This window comes from Gracilinanus agilis, chromosome 2 (assembly GCF_016433145.1).
Source record: "Gracilinanus agilis isolate LMUSP501 chromosome 2, AgileGrace, whole genome shotgun sequence".
Taxonomy (NCBI): Eukaryota; Metazoa; Chordata; class Mammalia; order Didelphimorphia; family Didelphidae; genus Gracilinanus; species Gracilinanus agilis.
This window is the reverse complement of record NC_058131.1, coordinates 607929447-607957211: the sequence shown is the minus strand read 5'-3', so window position 1 is coordinate 607957211 and position 27765 is coordinate 607929447. Positions and strand designations below refer to the sequence as shown.

Here is a 27765-nt window from a genome sequence, read left to right as displayed (position 1 = left end):
TGGAGATAATAATTTTAAAATATTTGGAAAACTAATTTTTTGCATGCTAGAGAACTAAGAAAATAAAGGGTGAAAAACCAAGAATTTCTTTAGTGAGTTCAAATTGTTAGTATCTGTTTACTACTTTGAGAAGTCAGAATTTTAGGATAAAGACCTGGAAGGGTTGAAAATCCAGTACAGGGTTGAACTTAGGCTACACTGTAGGTCTTTGCTCACAAAGTCAAATCCGGATTTAATAAAGAGCCAGGAAATTGTTTCCTAATGATGCTGAAGAACGTTTTCATTCTGTACCTTGTAATAACTTGTTGGTTTCCCCTTGTTGTAGCTTATGTGGAGTATCCACCTCAATACATCTCAGCACTAGACCTTGCAAGTTATCCTTCTCAGGAATTCCATACCCTGGAGCCCCGGAGCTAGGAATAATTGGGCAGTCAGAATGTGTTGATTTCTTTGGGAAACTGATACTTTGTTTTTGTACAGAGGGAAATATTATGCCTCATTTCAATGATGCAGATTTAATAAACTTTTTCAAAGAGTGGGGATTCGATTGGAAAAAAGGACATATTAGAGACAAAGGTCAAAGCCAAAACAAAGGTAAGTTTACGGAAATGTTTGAGGTTCTAAAAACTTGTGGTTGTAGAAATAACAGGAACAGGGTGTTGGATAATATTTTCCATACAAATATTGACTGGCTCCAAGGGCAATAGCTCTCAAACATCACCCAAGGTTAGGGCTCACTGCTGAGATTGTGTTGCACATCCAATGGGGCTGTTTTTACCCAAAGGCAGCTTTCTTTGGTTTTTTTTTTTGTTTTTTTTTTTTGCTTTGGTTGTCAAAGGCTGGGTGCTCTGTGTTTTGTTCACCCTTGTGGGCTCTTTCCTGATGTAGCCTGTCACTGCCAAGTTTCTGCCTCTTCCTGGGTTCCTGTCTCTGGAAGAGAGTCATTTGTTTATAAAAGAAACTCATAGGTAGATGTACTATAAGATGATTCCTGAGGGTCTGGGAAGAGCCTTCCTCTCAAATAGTCTCAGAAAAGGGTTAGAGAAAGTCCTCTGCCAGGTGGAAGATAAGAAGAACAGAACATTCTCTGGTATCACATATTGGTATCTTGAACCACATGGACCAGAAATCAATAACAATAAAAGAATCATTACCAGTTTCCCAAATAAAAGAGCTCCCACATATATACTCTGTTTTGTGTTGCTGTAGTGATTCTTCTGGCTTCCCTCTTTCTAAAAAAATAAATGCCCTGCAACTATTCAAAATGGAAAAGATGAATTTTTCATATTCATTTTTGTAAGTGAATAATCTTATAAAACCAAAATTCCCAAACATACCCAAATAAATAAGTGATAAATCATATGTTTTATATGCATTTCTACTCTTAATAGTTCTTTCTCTGGTGGTAAATAGCATTCTTTTTTACAGGTCCCTTGAAATTGTCCTTGATCATGATGTTGCTGTTAGTTGCAAAGTCTCTCACATTTGATCGTTCCACAATATTGCAGTTACTGTCTTTAATGATCTCCTGGTTCTGCTTATTTCACTCTGCATCAGTTCATGTAGGTCTTTCCAGTTCTTTTTGAAATCATCCTGTTCATCATTCCTTATCGCCCATTAGTATTCCATCACCATCAGATACCACAATTTCTTCAGCCATTTCCCAATTGAAGAACATCCCTTTAGTTTCCAATTTTTTGCCACCAGAAAAAGAGCAGCTATAAATATTTCTGTACAAATGGGTTCTTTCCCTTTTAAACTGGATTGCTTTAAATATGTAATACAATCCTCCAGTGATAATTCCACTTTTATTAGCATATACCTTGGTTGCCTTAGAATCTAGGATGTAAATTTCTAAGGCAACGAGTCAGGTTGGTAGCTGAAGGTGGGGGTTTAATGTGGTCGTAGACCAGGTCAGTCTATTGCAGAGCCCATGGGAGATTTTGTAAGCAGCATATGAAGTAGTTGTCTCTGCTGTATTTCTGTTCCTCATCACCTCTTAGAGTGCTTTGTATATCATAAGGACCCGATGAGTACTTGTGGGATGAAATGTGAAATTGTTTTGATCAAGGAATAGCAGTCACTGGAGAAATCTAGGTTTTTCTGACATTAATCTAGAGAATACTCCCATCCAGTTCACCTGCTGGTTCCAGTTAAAGATCTAGAAAGAAAAGGGGAAGAAACCTAATCAAACAAACTAGCATAGCATCGTCAAAGAGACAGGATTTGGGAACGTCCATTCCAACTCCTTCATTTTACAGATAAGGAAACTGAGACCCAGTATGATCAAGTGACTAGATAAAAGTCACACATTAAATTAGTAACAGTGTCAAGTGTAAAACTCGGGCCCCCTGACTTCTTATCCAAGCACATATCCACCTTTATTTATAGAAACAGAGCGTTTTGTGAATAGCCTGAGAGAGCTTCTTGCCCAAGGCTTTCTTTTTTTACAGATGAGGAAACTAAAGCCCATAAAGATTGTGACTTACCCAAGGTCAGACGGATAGCAAGTGACAGGATTAGGTTAAGGGCCAAGTGCTCTGATTCCAAACCCAGTACCCTTCCCCCCTGCACCAAATGTTCTCCAAATCTCTAAAAGAAGCTTACTCAAAGAATGCCAGAAGTGCCTACAGGAAAAGCAGTATGATATTTGAATAATAAAACCATTTCTTGACAATATCCATTTTGAGAGCTAAAGTTACATAGAAGTAAGCAAGAGATTTAAAATTTGGTCTGCATCAGGAACTATTAGAGTAAGGACTCTCCACCAAGGCAGATGACAACTCATATGAGCTAGAAATAATCGGGTTGTCAAAATGTGTTGATTTATTTGGGAAACTGATACTTTGTTTTTGTACAGAGGGAAATATTATACCTCATTTCAAATCTTAGAGTTGCTAGAATCAGTCTAAGGATAAGGTCATATAGCAAATAAGTGTCAAAAGCCATCATTTGAACCAAGATCTTCCTGATTCCAACCCCAGCACTATGTCTACTACATAATATTTCCTTTTCCCCAAATTGATGCTAATATTGAAATAATTATGGTGGCTGACATTTAAAGAATGTTTTAAATTTTGCAGAGCTTTAAACTATATTGTTTCTCTTGGTATATTACAGATATATTTCAAAAGCACTGTTAAAGAATGTGTCTGATTTTAGTAAGAGCTTACATTCTTGAAAGTTCCATTTGAGCAAACTGGAAGTCTTAATAAAAATTCTGGGGTGCCAGATATTCATAAGAAATATGAGGGTCACATTTTCTGCCTGGACCTTTCAGTGATATATAACTTAAATCTTTGGTGATAAAGATCCTAATACCAATCATATGTAATGATCTATTGATAATGATGTTAGGTACCAGAAAGGTGGGGATCAGGCTTCATTAAGACAGATCCATAAGTATGTCCAATTGCTCTTCTTATAGAAATCTAGATAACACCCTTATTTCTGTTTTGTCTCCTGGACCTGTCCTTTGTTTTAATTACTATGTCTTATTCTTAACCGTTCTCAAGAGCCCTTCTGATAACCAGCAGCTTATACCTATAATAGGACATAGATATCCATAGCTAAATTCCATTTATACATACAATTTGTCACCAGGAGTCAAGTATAAACTAAACAGTCTAGTAAAAGATTGAACAAGGCTGTAGGGTTTTTGCCTGTGTGTGCAGATGCCTTATTTTGTGATGGGCTTTATATATCTATCTGTATTTGGGTTACTTGACTTTAGAATCATAGTTTTAGTCATATGCATTTCAGATTGTTAGATGTCCATATGACTAAGCTTGTTTATGCTTTGGTGGTCCATTATCAACCTAAAGAAGAACACACGCCTAACAAGGTAGCCTGTTTCTTACTGTATTACACTCCCCATGTTTCTGAACAGAAATTCAGAGTGGAATACTGTTACTTTTAGAAATTGCTTTAGATTTGAATGCTAATCTTATTTTATTAAATGCATTTTGAGATTTGGGAATAGGATATTTAGGCTGAAAAGCCAAAATCATGACTCTTCTCTCTCGACTTTAGTTTACCAGTCATATGTCTAATTGCTTCGTTCAATTTTCTTTATCTTCAGAATTCATCATATTTAAAAATTACTCCATCAAATCAAAGAATCTCTGATGGAAGTAACATTAGATGGTTTACCTAGCCCAGCCTCTTCAACAGCACATAACTCCCTTTTGTGACATCCACAATCAATAATATCCAATCTATAAACATTTTAAATTGCCTGCTGTGTGCCAGACCCTGTAGTAGGTACAAGAGGTAGCCATGCGAAGGGAAAAAAAGGAAACATTCCCTATTCTTAAGGACCTTTCCTTCTTAGAAGGTATCATACAGTCTTCAGCAACTCCAGTGTCAGGCAATCCATTATCTCAAGATGCAATCAATTCTATTGTAGAATATCTTTCCTATTTGGGGATAAAATCTGCCTTCCAATTATTTTTGCCCATCAGATTCTAGTTCTGTCCCCTGGAACTATATGGAGTAAGTTCAATTACTCACTCATCTATCATTCCTTCCTTACTGGAAAACAGCTATTATATCCTCTTTGAACCTTCTTTTTCTGAGGCAAACAGCTCTTCCTTCAGCTCTGAGGCAAACAGCTCTTCCTTCAGCCCATCTTCACATGACATGTTTTCTGGTAGCCTCAACATCTTGGCTGCCTTCCTTTGGATATTTTTCAGCCTGTCAATGTTCTTTCTGTAATGTAGCATCAAGAGCTAAATAGATAATCTAATTAGATTATTAATTAATGAGCCTCCCTCATCTTGGATGCTACTTTTATTCTTGCAGCCTAAAATCTCATTACCCTTTTGACAATTATGTGACTTTTGAGAGTCAGCATTTACCTTGAATTCAGCTAAAGCTCTCAGATCTTTCTCACATCTGGACTGTCCAACCATATCTGCCTACTTCACCCACTCATCTTGTGCTTTTCTTTCTCATCTACAACCTTGATGGATATGTTTTATTTATCCCACAGCTAACACATATGGAATTGTATACACCTCTCATTTAAGATTATTTTCAAATCATTTTCCCTCTCCGAAAAAATTTCCTTCCCTATGCTAGAAGTTGGGTCTCATCTCCCAAGCCTGAAATAATCTCTCCCTCCATTGAACTCCCATCACAATTGGTTGACATGTCTAAAGCACTTTCTTTTACATTTTACCTTGTTTTCTAGGTATTTTAAAATATGTCTATATATATTCAAATATACATAGGTATTTTTGTAAATATATCTTATCCTTCCTCTTAGACCAGGGGTTGGCAACATTTTTGGCCGTAAGAGCCATAAATGCCACATTTTTTAAAATGTAATTTCATGAGAGCCGTTCAGTGCTCACAGTGCATGCTCCTGTAACAGTGCCTGGAAAAAAATTGACTTTATGGCTCCTGCAGAAAGAGCCATATGTTGCCGACCCCTGTCTTAGACTGTAAGCTCCTGGAGGGCAAGAACTATATCTACTATTTTTGTATGCCTGTTAATATCTAATGAAATGCCCTATTCATGGCACATGCCATAATTATTTCTTAAGTAAAACATATAGCATTTATGTCAAGACTAAAGTTCAGCAAGTATAAATTTAACAGAACTCTGTTAGTTATTTGCAAACTTTCTTGTTCTATTGGCTCCCCCTCACTGTGAATGTTAGGCACATGATTTTGACACAACACTAGAGACATTGACATTCTATTATACCTTGTGTTGACAATGAAAATATATTGATGGACCTAAAATATAATTTAGTATTTTGAGTCTAGATGCACATTAGCTTTTTGTTTGTTTGTTTGTTTCTAATAAAGAACGTAATTTCTTCCAGTTCACTTGTGAATTTCAAAGTGACACAACCAGGAGAACTTTAGGATTCTAGGATTTAGAGTTAGAAGGGAATTGATAGCTGCTATTTGGTCAGTTCTTTTGATTTTATAGGGGAAAAAATAAGGAAATAGATACCAATTTTCTTCAGATTGTAAGACCTCTTATATTTGCTCCCAAACTCTCTCTGCCCAGATGCGTATTAGTAGGCAGCAGAAGGAGAAATATGCTTTAATATCTGTAAGGATGAATGGATGCCGCTGCCAACATCCTCTATGCTCTCATCCTTTAGAAGCTTGATTGGGAAAATCTTTAGATCATAAATAAACAAAGGACTCTCATAAGCAAGGGCAGCACCACATCTTTCCTTCTCTTGTGAAAATGACTATACACCAAAGGTCAAAATGCATCTTGCTTTAGGACAGGGCCTGTCCAAGTGTACAGTATTTGTGATGATAGCTGGCTTTACATAAGTCAAATTCATGGTATAGCATTTAGAATTTGTTTGGGGGAGTAAATACTAAATAAAATATATATGAATGCCATTTCTTAAAATTTTACTTATCATTCTAAAAATTAACATTACAACATTTTTTTGGGGAAACGAGAGTCCTTGGGAAATAACAGAAAAAAAACAAACTGTTTTTTTCCCGAATCTTTCCGTTTGTTTTTTTTTCCCCAGGCCTTCACATCTCTATTGCCAGTTTCCCCTCCTTGGATTATGCTTGGTAAGCAGCTGTCCTGGTTTTTCTATTTATTTGCAAATATTTTTAAAAATATATTTCATAAGAAAATTTCATTCTCCCAAGGTTTTACCTGAAGTAAATCACTTTGAGCTAATTAATGCTTTGTATATGATCTTACCAGAGGAGGAGAATAGTTTTGGAGAAATCTAAGTAAATTTAGATAGGGGCCTGGAAGATTTCCTAAAATGGGCTTTTTAATCATTTAAAATTGCTTTTGACAATCATACTCATCATCCATATCTTTGTGTTCTTTTCTAAAAGAAAAAAAATTCACTAATTATACGCTAGCTAATCATTCCTCGGTGGACAGCCTCATATTTTTCTTTTATTTTCCTGGAGGGCCCTCCTAAATGGATGGGATTCTTCCTTGAGATGCATCATGGACATTTCTTGCATTAAAAATCATCATTCTATACTTTTTTTTTGGTATTGCTTTTACTTACTGAGATTTTTGTGGCTCTCAAGAGCCCTAAGAATGAAGTGTGTGGCGGGGCAGGTAAGGGAACTCTGAAATCAGGAGAAGAATTTCCATTCACTGTTGCCCCTGGCATCTGAGCACAATTTCCTAGAACGTGGCTGTATCCTTTTATGTTTTGGCACAGGTGGCAAACAGGGTCCTGGAGGCCATGCTCCGCAACTTGTGGTGTGGGAATACAGACCAGAGACGTGTACTGCCTGCAACCTGGGGAACCCCTTGTCCCTTCTGAAGAGTGCAAAGATGAAAAACCTCATGTTTTGCAAGCTTGCAATCAGTTTGACTGTCCCCCTGGCTGGCACATAGAAGAGTGGCAACAGGTACACCAGCCGACCCTTTGCAAGATGCAGGGTCATTACCCCATGCAAAAAGATCAACGTAAAGTTAGTGTTGCCAGCCTTATCCATTTCCCCCTACCCCTCTCTCTCAGTGTTCTAGGACCTGTGGTGGAGGAACTCAATATCGGAGAGTGACCTGTAGGCAGCTGCTGACAGACGGCAGCTTTCTGAACCTGTCGGATGAATTGTGTCAAGAACCCAGAGCATCATCCCATAAGTCTTGTGCCAGAACGGACTGTCCACCTCAGTTAGTTTTAGGAGACTGGTCCAAGGTTAGTGGTCTACGTGTAGTCAGAGGACTTTTTATACTTTATTTTTGCATGAATGCGCCAAGGAACTTCTAAAAATGAAACTAAAACTAAAAATGTTTAGTAGTGTTGGGTGCAAAGAGGAATTCTACTTTGTAATATTAATAACTCACGTTTCTTTATCACTTTATGAATGGCAATCCACATTCCTTACAACTACCTGGGGAGGTTGACAGTAAAAGTGCCATCGTTTTTTGGCGGGTAAAGTTAGGTGACTTGCCCAGGTTCATAAAACTAGTAAGTATCCCAGATGGGATTTGAACTTTTGATGTTCCCAGAGCAGGTCACTGGGAAAGTTGGGAGAGAAGGCAAGGTTTTCACATTACCCCCAAGCTAGTAAGGTCTTCAACAAGATGCTGAATAATCATATCTTAGGGATGCTGTTTCAGGAAACCTTTTGCAGGTATGACTTGAAGTAGATAACTTCTGAGGTTCTTTCCAACTGTGTGATTCTGATTAGTGATTTTTCCACCATCTAGTTCTCTGGCTTTGTTTTAAGAGTCTCTCCAGCTGTTTTCTAAAGAACTCCCTCAGGCAGTATCCAAATGAAAGACTCAGGAGGACCCAATCACTTGATTTTTCAAAGGCAGCAGATTATTTTTCAATATACAAAAAAGTTCACTCACTCTGTATCACAAATTTAAGGCAAACTGGCAGATTCCATGAAATGCCCCTATATAGGAGAAAGAACTCTGGATTGGATTCTTGTCCCCTTTTAGCTCTTACCACTGCTTAGCTTGGTGAACCTTGAGCATCCTATGTCATCTACATAAAATAGTTTTTCTATATTTTTGAATAATTTTTTCTTGTAGAATAAGAGAGTTAGTTTAGATGATATTTAAAGTACTTTGCAATGTTTATGTTGAATGATTCTAAGACCTCATTCTGTATCATTCCATAGCATTCTATTTGAATGACATCCCTTCTCTCAACTAACTCCTTTTGCTATTGCCATCTAACTTTTCCTTTTGGTCCATCTTGAATACTACTTCCCCTGTGCAGTTTTCTAGGATCATTCTAAATCTAATTGACTCTTTACTTTTTTAAACCCTTACTTTATGTCTGAATAACAACTCTAAGACAGAAGGGCACAGGCTAAGCAAACAGTTAAGTGACTCATCCAGGGTCACACAGCTAGGAAGTGTCTGAGTTCAGATTTGAACCCAAAACCTCTGGACCCCAGGCCTGGCACTCTGTTCATTGTGCTACCTAGTTGCCCCTAAATCTAATTCACTCTTCTTTGAATTTCTTTAGCTCTGTGTCGGTACTCCTTATTTTAGCACTCATAGTGCATTACCTATGTTGTTAGCAACTCTCCAAGGGTATATTTTGTCTTCCCAACTATATTGTAAATGCCTTTAGAAGCAGGGATGTGCCTTTCCCTTCTTTTGTGTCCAGCAGAGCAACTCATGCAGTGCTGGACAAGTACCAGTTGCTTCAACAAGTAAATGTTAAATTAAACTGTAGCTCATCAAGCAGAAGTAAAACCTGTTCAGTTGTCTTATTATCAACCAGCAAAAGGAGATTTCTTGCACAGAGGCAAAGGGTCCTAATGGCCTGGGCTCTCCATCATGACCTGTGGTCTTGCTTCAAGCACCCATTCAGTTCCCCCATTAGCTAAGAAGTTAGGAAATGTTCTAGAGTCATTTGTGAAGCCCTTTGCTCTAATCTGCTCAGGCATGGGAGTTAAATCAATTTTAGTATAGGATTTAGGCTGCAGACTTTTCTACTGAAAGAAGCAATCAAAAGCAAACAAAAAGGATCTTAACCTACCTGAGTTTTTGGTAGGACAGATGGGTTGCCAAGGCAACTAAATTCATTAAGGGACAAAGTGAGTGGCCAGGTCAGTGTAACCCCATCAGGACACTCACCAGGGTCCAACCACAGACCACAGTTCTGCTTGTGACTATTAATAGGGTGTGAGCAAGGGAATCATATGCACATGATTTCAATTTCAACCTCTTTCAAAAACAAAATCCTTAATGGGGTTCAGAAACAACAGGATGCACATGCAGCTGGTAGGAAAGGAATTTGACATTTTTGTAGCATTCACATTTTCTCTTTTCTGTTGAAATTTCCTCTCATTTTGAAGTCATTTTTTTTCTTCATTCTTTGGCATAGAGCTTGACAACTAATTGCTGCCTGTCTCTAAGGCCGGGTGGGTGCCTGCCAAGTCCATGTGCCAAGGGAGTTCTCACCTTAAAGGCAGCTAGCTATTCATTGTGTGCTTCTGAATAGCCCCATTGCAAGATTAGAGCTAGCAGTTTAGATCTGTGCATTCTAAGGCTAGGAAAAAGCTCACGAGTTTGGACCCTTCCATCCATGACACTCCTCCAGCCTGTGATCATCGTACACTCACCGAAATGGGCTTCGTTTACCAAAAGTTCCATCAGATACTAGAATTGGAAAGTACCTTAGAGAACATCTAGCTCAGCTCCCTCATTATTCAATGGAAAAAATGGCATCCCAGTAAGGGAAGAGACAGGGGAGAAAGTTATATACCCAAGGCTACACATTTCAATTTGATTTCATCCAGTATTGGTAAGGAGTCCGGGAACTTGAACTGATACTAATAACGACTCATAGTTTTATGGCATTTTATAGATTATAAGGTTTCTCTCAACAACCTTATGAGATAGGCAAGGCAATTCTTGTTATTACCGTTTAACAGATGAGGAAACTGTAAGTCAGTGATTCAGGCAAGCTCATAGAGGCAGGGCCAAGATTGAAACCCAGTTCTTCTGCCTCCAAGAACACTTCGTTCCACTAAACCTTGTCTATTTTATAGAAAAGAGAACTAAAAATAACTGTTGTGTTCCTAGATTGTTTTCTGGAGTTAATAGAATGTAGCATAGAATCATAGGGAAATCATTTAGAATGAATGGCATATATCTACTGAGTTCATTTCCTTGCTAAGACATCACCCTCCCATGATGTCACTGGCCCTCTTTGAAATGTAAGGGCAAAAACTTACCTGGCAGGGATGATGCTGTGATCACAAAGGTGATTTCCCTAAGACAAGGTTTTGCACTTTGGATAGGCTGACCCCGGCAATTTCTCCAAATGTATGAAACTTGACCGAATAATTTGTGGTAGGAGGGGACTGTGTTCATGCTCTCCCCTGGGAGGAAATAAAAGAAAGAAAGAAAATAAAGGATGGGTGCAGCTAGGTGGTGCAGTGAATAAAATGTCTGGTTTGGTATCAGGAAGGCTTATCTTCATGAGTCCAAATCTGGCCTCAGACATTTACTAGCTGTGTGACCCTGGGCAAATCACTTAGCCCTGTTTGTCTTTTAAAAAAGAAGAAGAAGAAGAAGAAGAAGAAGGATGACTAACAACAAGAACAACCTGTGAGAGGTGGTATGGTATTCTGGAAGATGTTCTGGTTTTGAAGTCAGATGACCTGGTTTTGAATCCCAATTCTGTCACTCATTACCTGTTTGACCTTGAACAAGTCACTTCTATGGGCCAAAGTTCTTCATCTGTTAAAAGGAGGGGGTTGGACTATCAGATGGTCACTGGGGTTCCTTTCAGCTTGAAATTCAATCTAAAAACTTCCTTGATTTCTATACCTTCTACTACCATCCTAATGAAACCCCTACCTCATTTTTTTCACTCTAGTGAATGTGCTCCTATCCCACCTAACCACTTTTTCTCTGTTTATCACTATCACATTTCTGCAGAAATTGATGTTGCTGACCATCTCCCTCCTGCTTTTCTTGCCTTCTCTTCTTGAGCCCTCTGTGTTCCTCTTTTTAGGAGTTCCTGTTCACTCAATAGAAGTTTTCCAGGGGCTCAGTCTTTGCTCTGTACTCATCCTGAATCAGTGATTTCATGGCTGCAGCTATCGTTTCTCTGCTTATTGTCTCTATTTTCTAATTAAACATAAACTACTTTTCATCATGCCTGGCTTTTTCATGTGTATGTATGTCTTATCTTACCAAGTCAGTGGGATGCACCCAGAGATCATGGACCATGACTGCAGTTTACTTTTTATGTTCCTTATTGCCTAGCAAGGTATTCAACACATATTCAGAATAGGGATTGGGCCAGTGATTTCATTAGTATTTCACTGGAACAACCAGTGAGAAAATTCCCTCTGCCAATACAAGTCAGCATTTAGAAAACCGCCTTATTAGAGTAGCATTATCAAAATGTTGTCCTTGTAATCTCCCTTCCGCTCCCTTACATGCACACCTCTTTTCAGAGCCTATGGGCTCAAAACTATTTTCGTAATAATATCACAACAGTTTGATTTCCAATGTGGTAAGTGTTGATAAATATATCCCACATAAATAAAAATGCTTCGGGGTCCTCAATAATTTTTAAACCCCTATTTTATGTTTTAGAATCCAAACTAAATATTAGTTTCAAGGCAGAAGAGTGGGAAGGGCTAGGCAATTAGGGTTAAGTGACTTGCCTAGGGTCACATAGCCAAGACGTATCTGAGGCCAAATTTGAACCCAGGACCTTTCATCTCTAGTCCTGGCTCTCTCTCCAGTGAGCCACCCTAGCTGCCCATGAATATATTTTTAAGAATGCAAAGGGGTCTTAGAATCAAAAAATTAAAATTTGTGCTTTTGACATAGACCCCTGAGAGGGCAATAGTAGTAATTATAGGGGTTATTATAATAATATAGAATTTATATTATAAATATTATTAACAATATAAACAATAATAAGCATTTACATAGTGCCTTAATAATTGTGAAACACTTTACACGTTTTTTAGTGGAGTGTTATAACTCTGAGTATTATCATTTGTTCAATAGATGATGAAACTGAGTTTGATAGAGGTTAAGTGAAACTAATGTGTGAGATAGGATTTGAACTTGGGCTTTCCTGACCCCCAAGTCCATTTAGCTGCCTCTCAGGTTAAGTGACTTGCCCAGGGTTACATAGCCAGTACATGTCAGAAGTTTTATTTGTTTGCAGGTAAGTACAAGACCAGATTCCGTGTCTTGCTACTAGCAAGTTGAATTGTTACTGAACAAATGCTGAGACCTGTAAAAGTCACCCAGTTCCTTGTAGCCTATCTACACACTCCAAGGAGCATACATGTTTTCCCTATATTTTCATTGATCAAAGAATCACAGACTTTTAGGTTGAAAAAGGCTTCTTTAAAGATCATTTGATTCAACCCTCTTTTCTTGAACAGATGTAGAGACTATAGTTCAGAGATGAAACGATGGCTTGTCATTTGGGGTCAGGACAATTTTAGTTAAAATACCTGCTGGCTTTGTGACTCTGAGTAAATAATCTTTCTCATTTAACCCCTTTCAGCCTCCATTTCCCTCCTCATCTGTAAAACAGGAGTAATAATAGTGTTATTACAGGGTCAGGAGTAGGTGAGGCTCAAATGAAATAATATATGCAAAGCAATTTCCAAAGTTTAAAGCACTATATAAACTCAACTATTATTATTATTATAAATGCTGCTGCTGTTTTTACAGTTACCTTAATAGTGACACACACAGGCAGAGCTTAACTCTCCATCCATTGATCTTTATACAGTTATGTCTCCATAAGAAAAAAGGAAAACACTTTGATTGCCATCTTGAGTAAAATGGTCCTTCAGTTAACTTGAATGCACTTACTTTAAAAGTAATTACAAGCCAAACATTAGCATGTAAAAGGTGATTCCCTTGACAAATGTTATTGCAAAAAAAAATGTTAACTTAGAAAACAAAAATCAAGGGAGTGGCTTGCTTACTTAAAATCATGAAAAGTCATGAAATTCCTATATCTCTAGAGTTTATACCTCCCAAAGAACTGGAATTGACTTTGACATAGCCTAGATTAGAATCTTTTTTGACTCCAATGCCTCATCCCTTTTGTAGTGTTCTGTAAGTTGTGGTGTCGGGATTCAGAGAAGGAAGCCCGTCTGTCAAAGGCTGACCGCCAAAGGTCGCAACGTCACGCTCAATGGGTCACTGTGCAGCGGTCGGCCACATGCCCCTCTCATAAGGTCTTGCAGGATGGCGATGTGCAATGGTAAGTATGGTACTTTCATGGCTTACGATGAAATGCATTGATTTGAACTAGCACTCTAATAGGACTTATAGAACTAACTTCTAAATGATTTCTTTTTTCTCCTTGTGGCAGCATGTTTCTAATCAGTGGATAAACCAAGCTGTTCAAAGTTGAGAACATTTATGGAGATATTCTACCATAATAAAGTCTATAATGCTAAAGATTATGACTAACTTCCATGACTTTTCTTTCCCTCTCCCCCCTTTTCTTTCAGTTAAAGAATTTAGAGTTCCAACCTCTTGGGTTTTGTGTTTATTTTCTCCAGTGTTTGGGCTTGTCCTCCCTCACAATACTTCCTTTCTTCCTAGTTTTCTAACATTTGATATTTGTGAATGTTAATTATGTAGCCAATGTTGAAATAATTCCTGATTTCATAGGATTTAGTGCTGGAAGGAATATAGAGAGTATCAAATCCCACTTCTTCATTCATTTTGTATTGAGGCCTAGAGAAAAGGAATGACTTATCCAAGACCACACAGATAGAAAAGAGCAAAGGGATTAGAACTCAAGGCTTCTAACTCCAAAGCTAATGATTTTTTATTGAGCTATGTTCATATCATGTTTATATTGGAAGCATTAAGGGAAGAGCATAAATTTAGTGTTTTTATTTAAAGTGGACCAAAATCAGAATTGAGTGAAAAAGTGAAATGTTCCAACATTTAAAAAAATACAAAATTAATTTGAACAGCTCTTTGATTAAATAAGATAATCATTTCATTGTAACTTATTACAGAGATATGAAGCACTGCTCCTTCCAAATGTTTAAAATGATTTAAAAACTCTAAACACATGTATATTCTAAAGTATATTGTATATTGTATAAAGTATATTCTAAAAATATATTGTTTGGACTTAATGCCTAAAATTTAATGATTAAAAAGCAGGATGATTACTCTTTTGGACATCAACAATTTCTTAGTTCTCTTCCTCAACCTCTCCCTTCTTGATATCTTCATGCATAAATCTTCAAAAATAGGTTTAATTATATCAAGGACCCACGTGGAGGATACTGTTTAGGGAAAAAAGGGATAATAAAGAAAAATTTATTCTAATAAAATGAAAGTTTTGTTAGTTATCTAAAGTCATCTGCTTATATATGGCTTTCTCAGTCACTGAAAAAAAACAACAAAATAAGAAATACAATAATTATTGGTTCATGCATCACTTGAAACTTCTTTTATTACACATCTTTTAAGTTGACATTCCAAAAGTTTGAGGTTCCAAATATCACTTAAATAAAGCCCCAAGGAATTCTGGAATGTCCTTGGCATGTGGTATAATAAAATATTTTGAGCTGCATATTTATCTGAATTTTATTAATTGTGGATAGTTACATAGCTGTGTGGCTAGTCTGTAAACTGCTTAGAGAAGAGTCATATTAAAATCACACTGGCAGCTTCCACTGAAATAATATCAGGACAACATGTGGGAATCTGTAGTAGTTATTAGGGCATGAAATAGGGTACAGAGAGATATTATAAGTTAGCAAAAAAAAAAGTCTAAGAAAATGCCTTTGCAGAATGTAATCCTCCTTCAGCTTTGCAAACCATCCTTATCACAGAAATAGCAAAAATGTGCCATCACTGTCCAGAGAGAATCGACACTGCCCCAGCTTCCCCAAAGAAACAGACTTGATCTGTAGATCCTCATTTTGTAGAGACATAACAGCTCTACTAAAATTATCTTTGTGTGGGTCAAAATCAGATGGAATGGGGCAGCTAGGTGGCCCAGTGGATAGAGAACCAGATCTGGAGACAGAAGATCCTCAGACACTTCCTACCTGTGTGAAATGGGCAAGTCAACTGACCCAATTGCCTAGCTCTTCTACTATTGCCTACCACTCTTCTGCTTTGCAACCAATCCTTAGTATCAATTTAAAGACAAAAAGTCAAGGTTTAAGGAAAAAAATATGAACTAAACACCTTGACAAGTTTTAGAGTTTGATTCCTTTTTAGGCATTTGCTATACGGAAAATATAACAAAAGATAAATAAATTTATTTAAATCCTAGAGGTCACAAAGGGCAGCAAGATGGCTTAGTGGACAGAGAGCCATCCAGCCATAGACAGACCCTAGGCACATCACTTAATCCTGTTTTCCTCATCTTTAAAATGAACTAGAGAAGGAAATAGCAAACCTCTCCAGTATTTTTGCCAACAAAACCCCAAATGGGGTCATGAAGAGTTGGACACAACCAAATAACAAGAGGTCATAATTCCTCTACTAGAGGATCCTTTAACTGTTTTTTTTCTAAAGGAGTGTACTTCCCCCCCCCCAAAAAAAAATCACCAGGTCATAGGATTTAGAACTAGAAAGGACCTTAGAAATTCATCTGGTTCAACCCTCTCATTGTACAAATGTGGAGAAAGAAATGACATGTCCTAGCTCAGGCAGGCATCAACTTAGCTCATCAAGCAGCTCAACCAACTGCTATTTCCATCCTACCAAGGGGCAACACTTGAGCCTGAAATTAAACTATCTAAAGGACAGTAAAGGATGATATTTCATCAGTAAAGTTCTTGGGCTAGCGAAGTGTGCCAGCTGTGTGTGCCCCCTTCCTGAATGGAATTGTAGCAAACTGTCGCAGAAATGGAAGAATAGAGCTAGCTTCAAAGAACTCCTGGAAAAGGTTTTTAAAATCTCTTGATACTGGTTAAGTAGCACCCTTGTTCTATTCTAATCATGATTTCAGATAGTTTAGCCCTGGGACTTTTCCATTGTAACAGATGTACTGGACAATAATTTTTAAAATACAAAAAACACCACTACGGCAGTGCTAACTCTAATTTGTATGTTATAAAATGATTAACTTGAAAGCCATGCAAGTGGATAGAATTGTTTACATAGGAACTGGGAAATCGAGGCCAAGATAATCCCATGGGTCAGAACACATTTCCCTAAACCAAAAAATAACCACTGTAAGCATTTCATATCTACTGAGCCCTAGAGGCATTTAGCTTCCTGTCTCCTCCACCCAGTGTTTTGTGGTATTATTTGCATGTGTTCAGAGTGCTCCTAACTTATGTCTTCCACTATTGAAGTTTTGCTTGGGAGTTGAAATGTATCCAAAAGCTATAGAGATGTACGTTTAACCTGGAGGTTATGCCAGCTGTCTTTCTGTGTTTGTGGGGTTATCTTGTGGAAGATGGATTACTTAATTCTGCTTGGCCTCAGAGCATAGAACCAGGATTAATAGGTGGGAGTTGCAGGAAGCAGATTTGGGTGTGATGGAAGAAAAATCTTCCTGACATTTAGAGCAACTCCAAAGTAGAGGAGGCAGCTTTAGAAAACAGTGAGTTCTGTATCACTCAGTGTTTTTAAACAGATGTTAGATGACCACTTGTTGGGGATGTTAAAGAGGCTATGGTTTTAACTAGTTAAAACCTAAGCTCCCTTAAACCCTTGAGATTCTATGATTTATCCAGGTTTTAATTCATGCACTTTAAAAAAGTAAACTCAAAAATTAAATACACATGTAAGCATTGATAAGAACACGACTGCTTTAGAAAAGTTATTAATTTTTTCTATTTTTATTTGTCTCATAGTGATAAAGCCAGAGATTATACCAAAATATGGTGCCCAAGGTCCTCAGATCCTTGGCATCAAAAAAGTCTACATTCAAACCAGAGAAGAAAAACGAATTAATTTTACAATAGGTGGGAGGGCCTATTTACTTCCCAAAACATCTGTAGTCATCAAGTGCCCAGTAAGAAGGTTCCAAAAATCTCTTATTCGGTGGGAAAAAGATGGGCAGCGTTTGCAGAACTCCAAAAGATTTGGCATAACCAAGTCAGGTTCAATGAAGATTCATAGCCTTGAAGCCAGCGATATTGGATTGTACCGGTGTGTTGCAGGGCCTGTTCATGAAACATTTGTTCTCAAGCTAATTGGTACTGATAACCGTCTTATAGAACCACCAGCCTTCCAAGACCACCCTCTTGAACATGGCAGGATAGACCATAATGAAGCTAATAGTTTGGGAGCCACATGGCATAAAATGAGACAAATATGGAGTCAACAAAATGAACTCTACCTGGATGATGGCCAAGTTAGCGACCAGCCACTTTTAAGAGCTCTCATACACCATGGCAATAATCCAGCAGAAAATTCCAACTCTTTGGAGTTCAAGGATAAATTCTTAGAAGCAGCAGTCCTACAAGGGTCCTACAGTATGGACACTGTACAGTTTGAGGAACTAATAAAGAACATGAGTCAACTTATTGAAACTGGAGAGGTGAATGATGACATCGCATCCCAAGTGATCTACGAGGTGGTTGCAGAGTTAGCAAAGGTCCAGCCTACGAGGGAGAAATCGAGAGGAGCCCAAGTAGAATCATCTCCCCCAAAGTTAAATATGAAAATTCAAAATGTATCTAGCAGTTCCAACTCAAAAAACCCAAACAGACTAACTTTCAAGCAAAAGGGACTTGCTCTTATGAAACAAAACAAATTCCCCAATATTTCATTTAATAAAACAATAAATTCAAGGATTGGAAGTACAGTTTTTATTACCCAAAGTACTGAGGTCATCAATTTGTTCTGTGACCTCATTAAAACAAATGATGCTAAATATACATGGACCAAAGATGGAGCATTACTACAGCCCTCAGAAAAGTAAGTGAATTGTACATTTTAATTTATATTACATGCTACCAGTGAGTCTTGAGATAGTTTTGACATTCTTTCAGATTCTTCTTCTGAGTTTAGGTTGTCATCATGAGAAAAGATGCCACGATCAGTTTTGTTTTTAATATATGTCAGCATCAAAGTGTTCTTCATATTGTCAGATCCAGTCATAGAAAACATTCTTTGGGCAAAACAATGGGAGAGACACACAGACAAAACATGGTTTCTTTTCTTAAGGATAAAGATAAAATATCTTTCCAGATAAAGATAGCACAAAATACAGGATGATAAAAAAGAATGTGAAAGAAATCACTTTCAGGTAGAAGAGAGACTTTATATAGGCAATTGCCTTTGAACTAGGGTTTTAAGAATGGTTGAAATGTTGCACAGGCAGATGCTGTTGGAAAGGGTACTCCAGGCATACATAAATGCTCTCATGCTCTCTAACTTTGTCCATCAATGTTATGATTTAGTAGAAAGTCTTAGGGAGTTGCATGAGGTTATACATAGACTTGACCAAGTCACAGAGCTTGTAAGTATCAGAAACAGGGTTTGAACCCAGATCTTCTTGACTCCAAGCCTAATAATCTATCTGCTCTGCCATGCTGCCTTTATTACTGAAGACTCAGAGCACAGTGTTATCATGTGCCCACATGGGTATGGCACAATATAAAAATGAGAATTGGACAGGCTGAATCATTTCCCTTTTAGAGGCTAGATTCTGAAATACTTACAAAAAAGTCACCATCTCTAATTTTGTGCCTTTGTTCTCATGGATAAATTATGACTCATTAGGTGATATCAGCCACACTCGGGCTTTTTTACTAGCTATGATCAGAATTAGATCTAAACATAGAGCAAAGCTCTCTATACCCTAGCAGCATCTTCAAAGGGTCTCACCAGATGAAGAGAATTTCCCTCTTGAGAGTTAGGGCACGATCAGTGGAAACTGCTAATTGAGAGTACCAAGCATTCCCCCTCATCTTAAAGGCACTGTATCTCTTTTGATGGAGAGACTTCTGGGATATTCTTGAGGATGAGGCTTCCTCCAAGGCAAACATTAAAGCTATAACTCCCAAGAAGCTTAGCCCTGTGGAAACTACATGGGTGTTATAAATCAGTACAATTCACCCAAACACCTTTACCTCAATTAAATTGTAGTATCAAGATTCCTGAGAGAAGGAAATATGTCTTATGTATGCTTCATATTCTACCAAGCACCTAGCAAGGTGCTTATCACACATTAGGCATTTAATGAATATTTGCTGATTGATTACTTGCATATGGATGAAAAATTTAACATTAATCAGCTAATAAGATTAACAAAAAATGCATATTTGGGTGATTTAGATGACTTTTTAAAAAAAATCCTAAGTGATTTTTCCTTTATTGAACATAAAAAATATCCTAAATGTTTGTAATTTTTTGACTTATTTAATATTTCCAGTTCTTGCTATTTGTGAATAAAAGATAACAGATTGTACTCAGCACAAATTGTTTCACATGAGAAGAAAAGGAGCTATGATTATTTTTTTTAGGAATTGACAGACAGAACTATATCAGCCCCTGTCATTCCCTCAGGTGTATCTTTTCATATCTCTCCTCCTTTCACAGACAAACTTCTAGGCTTTTTTAAATTTTATTTTGAATATTTTCCCATAGTTACATATATTTCATGTTCTTTCCCTCTCCCACAAAGCCCCCAACCCCCCCCCCAGCTGATGCACAATTCCACTGGGTTTTACATGTATCATTGATCAAGACCTAATTCCATATTATTGATGGTTGGACTAGAGTTATTTTTTAGTGTCTACATCCCCAATAATATCCCCATCAACTCATGTATTCAAGCAGTTGTTTTTCTTCTGTGTTTCTACTCCCACAATTCTTCCTCTAAATGTGGCTGGTTTTCTTTCTTATAAGTCCCTCAGCCTTGCTCTGGATCCTTACATTGCTGCTAGTAGAGAAGTCTGTTGTGTTTGATTGTACCACAGTATATCAGTCCACAGACAAACTTCTAAAAAGTCTCTCTAGACTATTTTCTTACCTTCTGTTCAGCTTCTCAACAACTCGAAGTCTGGCTTCCATTCCTGCCTCTTAGACGAAATGTCACCAGTGTTCTCTAACATTACCCAGGTTCTGTTCATTGCTAAATTCAGTTGCCCTTTCTCCTTTGAGTCTGAACCTCTTTGTAGCATTGGATAGTGTATGTCCTGAATTTTCACAATATTGCAGTTATAGTTTTCCTACCTTTCTGGTCAATCTTCCTTAGTCTCCTTTGCTCCATCATTATCCATGTCTCACTCTCGCTGTGTGCATACTGCAGGGCTCTACTCTAGTGTCTGTCTTTCTCTCTTTGTGTGTCTGTCTATCACTTTCTCTCTTGGTCTCTCTCTCTCTCTCTCTCTCTCTCTCTCTCTCTCTCTCTCTATCTATCTATCTCGCTCTCTTCCCCCCCCACTTAGCCTCAGAGCTGCATTGTGAGCTATTAAGGTATCTTCACTTAGATGATGATGTTGTTTAGTCATTTTTCAGTTGTGTGCCACTCTTCATGCCCCACTTGAGATCTCTTTGTCAAAGATCCTGGATTGGTTTGCCTTTTCCAGCTCATGTTACAGATGAGGAAACTGAGGCAAATAGGGTTGTCACTTGCCCAGAATCACCCAGCTAGCAAGTGTCTGAGGCTGAATTTGAACTCTAGAAAAGGACTCTTTCTGACTCTAGGCCCAGCACTCCTATCCACTATCCCAGGCCTATTTCAAACTCAAGCACATCTTAAACAAAACTCATTATCTTTTACCCTAAACCCACCTTTCCTCATAACTTCACTACTTCTTTTGAAGACTACTTTCTTTCAGTAATCCAGGTTCATAAATTGGGAGGCATTTTCAGCTCTCTACTCATTCATTCACCTTCCTCAGCCCCACTTCCTGTCATTGCAAAATCTTATTATTTCAACCTCAGTGATATCTCTCACATTTCTCCCCATCTCTTCAATTACTCTACAGCCACCCTTTGTGGGGACTCTTAACATTTTTGCTCATTATTTCAGTCATTTCCTAAAATCCAGTCCCCCATTCTATCCTCTGCACCATTAATTTTTTTCTAGACTATAAGTCTTGGCACATCAAACCCCTGACATGGAAACACCATTGTTTCCCTATTGCTGGTAGAATACTGAGCCTGACATTGAAAGTCTTTCCTATTCTGACTCCAGCTTATCTTTTCAAGCCAATTACATATGATTCATTCTCTCTCACAAGCTCTGTGCTCCACAGTCAAGATGGAAGATTTTCTGTTCTCCATTCTCTTCTCTCCCTCCTGCCTTTTTCTGCATAAACTCTCCATCATGCACGTGTGACAAAAGTGTATGGTTTTGACACCCATCCACCCTTCACTGTTGAGCTTCACCTCTCATATGCAAACAGCTCCTCTGGCACTTTCTAGACTGGCTTACTCACTTTAAACCTGCTGGCATCACACTGAGAGCTATGTTTCTTTTAGAACTCAGAGCAGAAACCCAGTAATCAACTATTCCAAATGAAATGGCAGTATCTTCAAGTGATGGTACTTTACACCAGGAATCTTCTTCCTCCTCTCCTCTGCTCTCTTAAAGTCTCAGTTCATGTCACCTCATACAAGAGGTCTTCTGATTCCCAACCTGCCCCCTTCCCAAAATCACTTTGTATTCATTTCATAAATATCTTATATTTATCTTTCTGTAGGTCTGTCTTATTCTTGTCTTTGTGTCCCTAACACCTAATATAGTGTTTGGCATATTAAGTAGATGGTTAATAAATATAGTTCTTATGGAATTTATTTTAAAAGCAATGTAGGGTGAGAATTTCCCATCTTTTGATTTCCTCATATTACATGTGTAGATTAAAAATATTGTACTTTGAATAAAGAGTTGAAATTGTAAAGATAGAAAGAACTTTCTAGACCCAACTTCTCATTTCATTAATAGGGAAACTGAGGCTCAAAGAGGTAAAGAGACTTGCTACCTGGATAACAGATAGTCAATAAATACTTAATTAATTTGATTTGATTTGCTGGCCTTAGGAAACCACCAGTATTGAATTAAAGTTAACTTCCCAGGCCTGAGTCTCTCAAGGAATTATGAATTGGCCTTGAATTTTGAAAGAGAGTTTCTGAAATTATAAGAGCTTGTTTGGATGTGATTCTACATACTTTAATGATTAGCACCTTTGCCAGAAAATAAGGTCTTTCTGTGTGGCCATGAAAGTGTTTTAAAACGACATTCTTAACAAGAATTTAGTATGATTTTGAAGTCTCTGTTACTACTGCCAGTTATTAGTATCATGTGGAACATACTTAATTTACTATTAATTGGTTTCAACTGGTATTTCTCCTTAATTGTAATCCAAGTTCTTATCTTTAGATCTGTTCTTTCTGAGTTACATAAATCTTTCAGGTCAAAGAAATTAAAAAATTATTGAATTTTGGAATGGTGAGAAATGTTAGCTGTTATCTAATCCAATCTCCTCATTTATAGGAAAGGACACTAAAGCCCAAACACATTAAAGTGACCTGCCAAAGGTCATAGAGTTTGTGGGTTGGTAGCAAAGCCAGAACTAGATCTCCTGTCTCTGATTTCTGAAGTCCAGGGACTTAACAACAGATCATTTTCCCCTCTAAATCCAGCCAGCTAGATAAAATGAACTAGAAAAGGATTAGAATGATGCCTCACTTATCTGACTTATCTTACAGCTATTTACAGGAAAATCAAGAATCAGTAATTAAACAAAAAATCTAAATACATAACAGAATTCATACACTAAAGCTCAAATACTTTACTCCTTGGAGAGTTTCTCACTCTGAATATATTTACTGTTATATTGTAAAAATTTTGGATGATCAGGAACCTTGATCTACAATAAAAAAATTTACATTTCCATTAAACTGTACAATTGATAAATCACTATCTTATCAAAATCTCTCTTGGAGGGAGGTAGTATATCATCTCTCTTTTTCAGATTAGGAAACTAAGTCAGAGAAATAGCAGCTTAGCAGTCAGAAATGACATAGAAGAAGATCCAATGGGCACAAAATCCGGTAAGTCAAGTTAATTAGAACCATTTTGCATAAGAAGAATAGCCTTATACTTCAAAGTAAGCACTCAGGTCATCACTGAATCTTAGAACAGTGCAATATAGTGGATACAGTGCTGGGCCTGGAGTCAGGAAGATTTCTCTTCCTGAGTTCAAATCTGGCCTCAGATACTTATTAACTGTGTGACCCTGCACAAGTCACTTAACCCTATTTATTTCAGTTCCTTCATCTGTAAAATGAGCTGGAGAAGGAAAAGACAAACTACTCCAGTATCTTTGCCAAGGAAACCCCAAAAGAGGTCATAAAGAGTTGGACACAACTGAAATAACAATAATTATGAAGTCATCAAAAAAAGATCATTAGAAAAAGTACATATTCTGTTCAGAAAGTTATGGTTTGCATTATATAATTAAGAGTTCTATATGAAATGTTTTATGAAAAATGTGTGGATACTTAAAATGAAAGAAACATTCATGTACACAAAATAGCACATTCCTTGATGATGTAAGATAATTGAAGCACTATGTATAATTATTTTTCATCTCATTTGTAATAGTTAATGATCATGAGTTCCTTTGAGAAGCAGGATTCTTGTAACCAGACAACCAGTATATGTGTCCTAAATTTTAACTGAATAAAATTAATGCAAATGCCAACTGAATATTAAAAAAAAACTTAAATGGTATTTGCCCTCAAGCAAAGTCTCTGCTCTCAAGTAGAGTATCTTATCTCCACCTTTTGGGGAAGATATAATGTATACACAAGTAAGTAAATTCAAAATATATACAAAGTAATTTCAAGAACTATAAAGTGCTAACAGCCAAGCAGGAAAAAACTTATGCATAAGGTGGTACTTGAACTATAGGAGAAAGTGTAAGGGGGGAGTGCATTCCAGACATCGGGTATAACTAGTATGAAGACACAAAAGAGGAATATGGAATCCTGTGGAAAGAGAATGGCTAGCAAACTAGTTTTACTGGAATAGAAGATGCAAAAGATGGAATAATATAAAATGGGAATTTGAAAAAACAGATGGGAAACCACATCATGGACAACCTTAAATGCCATACTGAGAAGTTTAGACTTTGTCCTTGAAGAAATAGGGATCCATTGAAGATTTTTAAGTAAGCAGATGACATGAACAGATCTTTATTTTACGAATATCAATTTGACTACTACATGGGGCATAGACTGGAGAAGAGAGAGATTAAAGGCTGATCAAACAATTAAGAAGCTTTTGTAATAGTGCAGGGAAAAAAGTGATGAAAATCTAAAGCATGGCAAAAGGTTTAGGTATTTTCCATTCTTGTCTGGCCAGTGAGCTAGTAGCAGTATTGAAGAAATTCTACCAAAATCTAGGACTTTTTTCCTTCTTTCTTTGCTTGCTCAGCTCTGCTACAGCTTCAACCTTTTATTTTGAAAGAATGGGCTTGCCCTTAATATAAATACTAAAACATGAAATTTCATGATACCCAGGGAGAACCTATATGACCACTGGGAAAAAAATTGAAATAACTATCTGCTAGGAATTCAGACTTGCTAAGATCTCAACTAATATGATTCTACATCTTCATAGAACTGGACTAACTGAAAAGGCTAATTTTTAAAGACTGAGCAGTTATCATTTGTACTTTGAAGAGATTCTTGACATTGTTCTATTTTTTTGGAGTGCTAGGAGTGAGAGAGAAGCAATGGCCTGCTATGCCGGAAATTCTATTTACTGTCCAGGAATCATGGGAATGTAGCTGTTGCATTGGAATAACAGGTTGAATTTTTAGACAGATAAGATTAACCTGCCGTAAATGAGTGGGCAAGAGTTGATAAGTTTTAAAATGGTGGCAGTAGAGGGCAGCAGAACTCTTGCTTAGAAATGGCCATCAGCCAGTTCCCCTTAGCTGTGCCTAAATTGCGTGTGGGTGTGTCAAACCAGAGAGGGAGAGGTAGGATAGAGAAAACCCACATGGAAATATACAGACACCTGGAATCTAGCCAAAGGGAGAGAGGAAGCCCAGGCCAGTTACCCCTGAGGCACTTGACAACAAGGGTCTGAAGCCAGGCTAAAAAGCAGTAGGTCAAAGAGCAGGATGAAGAATCAGCCAAAGGGCAATCTACTAATTCACAATTCAACCTGCATTATATAAGTGCAAAAGGAAAGCAGAGTTAGGGCATAAAAGACAAATTAAAGACCAAAAAGGGACTCTGGTTTAAAAAAACAAACAAAAAATACTATTTGATCTTGGATTCTCTTAAGTCTTCAGATTCAAAATCTTTAAAAAAAAAAAAAAAAAAGCAAACCTTGATAGATTCAGTGTACTTTAGAAAAAAGAAGCCTGGGCATACCAAAATAAAACGGGGTCCAGGATAAGATGGGAGTCAATATGATATGATAGCCAGAATGTTGGAGTTAGTGTCAAAAAAATTCACATCCTTTCTCAGACACTTATTTGAAATGTGGCATTGGGTTAGAGCAGTGGTTCCCAAACTTTTTTGGCTTACCTCCCCCTTTCCAGAAAAAATATTACTTAGCACCCCCTGTCACATACTATCACAGCTCCCTTACAAAGTTATTCACTGCCCCCAAATTCACTTGTGACCATCACAGCTTTCCTGGATCGCTGCAGCACCCACCAGGGGGCAGTGGCGCCCACTTTGGGAATCACTGGGTTAGAGGCTTGTCAGAGCTACAGTTTTTTTGTTAGTAAAATGGGGATATTAATAGTATGTTTTTGTGAAAAAATGATCTGAAGGTCCATTGATTAATTACTACTATCAATCACCAAAACAGTAATTCAGACATGGTTATCTGTGGAGTTTTATTACACTTGGAGGGCAGATACTAAAATAATAAAAAAAAAGTCAGAGAGTCCAGAGCATCAGCTTGAGCAACTTTATGTAGACTGGAAGCATTTGCCCAGCATAGAAAAATGGAATTTTACAAAAATCAGGAGGGAATGATAAGAGTATTATACTTGCCTAAAAACAAATGAGCAAAGGAGAAGATAGGAATACCAGCCATCCTGGACAAAGCAGAAACTGTGGCTCCTTTCCCAACCTTAATTCTACAGGTTTTGTGACCTGTGAGCTTCTGGAATGTTTAGATCAGGGGTTGGCAATGTATGGCTCTTTCTGCAGGAGCCATAAAATCAATTTTTTTTCAGGCGCTGTTACAGGAGCGCGCACTATTACAGGAGCGCTCACTGTAAGCACTGTACGGCTCTTACGGAATTACATTTTAAAAAATGGGGCGTTTATGCCTCTCACAGCCAAAAAGGTTGCCGACCCCTGGTCTAGAAGCTCAAAATAGAGGCAGAGCAGTACCCTCTTCTTCCTAGAAAAATGGTAAGGAGTGTAACACAGAATTTCTTTCCTATAACAATTTTTTTTTCTTTTCTCACAATGGCAGCAAGAAGCCTGAGCCTCAAATTCTCTTGTCATACTTTAGGTGCTACAGAAATATGAGTTATTAGGTTTGACAGTAGAAAATGAAACATTGAATTAAACAAAATATTTTTTTAAAAAGGTGCAGCATTTATCAGCCAATAAGCATTTACTATGTGTCCAGGTACTGTGCTTGGTGCTTGAATTCAATAAATAAGATTCAGTGCACGAGGATTAATTTAAAGCTTATTTGTGGATCAGTTGGATGATTCAGTGGATCCAGGTATGGAGAAGGGGGTGGGGACTGGGTCATAGATTCAGATTTCATCCTAAATTCTTCCTTGCTATGTGACCCTGTAGCATAAGCCCTGTTGCCTACCTCTTATCACTCTTCTGCCTTTGAACCAAAACCAAGTGTCAATTCTAAGAGTGAAGGGAAGGGTATTTGTTTAAAAAGCTTATTTGTTTAAACTTAAATTGCTGTATCAGATGATATAACTTCATTAAAATAATTTTATACATTTAATTTTAAAACAAGCAAAAGCAACTAAACATGTATTTATAACTTACTGACATTTTGAAAATTAATATCAGGATATAAGCAAGTTTATCTGATATTGCCTCTTTTTTCCTTTCTTTTTTATATATTCATCTCTATATATATAGATTTTCTTTTTCCCAGTATGTGTAAATCTTCTGGTTCTTTTTTTCTATACTTTCATTGTTTAGCCATTTCAGTTGTGTCCAACTCTTTGTGACCCCACTGGGGTTTTCTTGGCAGAGATACTGGTATAATTTGCCTTTTCCTTCTCTCACTCATTTTACAGGTAAGGAAACTAAGGCAAACAGGATTAAGTGACTTGTCCAGGATCAAATGACTAGTAAATGACTGGGACCACATTTGAACTCAGGAAAATAAGTCTTCCTGCCTGCAGACCTAGTGTTGTATTTTTAATTTT

General features: G+C 37.4%; 1 protein-coding gene and 1 non-coding gene across 2 annotated transcripts in view; both read left to right on the top strand.

Moving 5' to 3' along the window:
• Window positions 1-27765, top strand: part of ADAMTSL3 (ADAMTS like 3) — a 616185-nt gene that overhangs the window by 504638 nt on the left and 83782 nt on the right. The window contains exons 16-19 of the mRNA XM_044660156.1: window positions 7179-7371; window positions 7482-7661; window positions 13538-13691; window positions 17275-18343. Coding sequence (XP_044516091.1) covers window positions 7179-7371; window positions 7482-7661; window positions 13538-13691; window positions 17275-18343 — 1596 coding nt within the window. The remainder of the gene's footprint in view (window positions 1-7178; window positions 7372-7481; window positions 7662-13537; window positions 13692-17274; window positions 18344-27765) is intronic.
• On the top strand, window positions 10664-10821 carry LOC123238506. Its single transcript, XR_006505668.1, has one exon. It is a non-coding gene; the product is annotated as a U1 spliceosomal RNA (small nuclear RNA).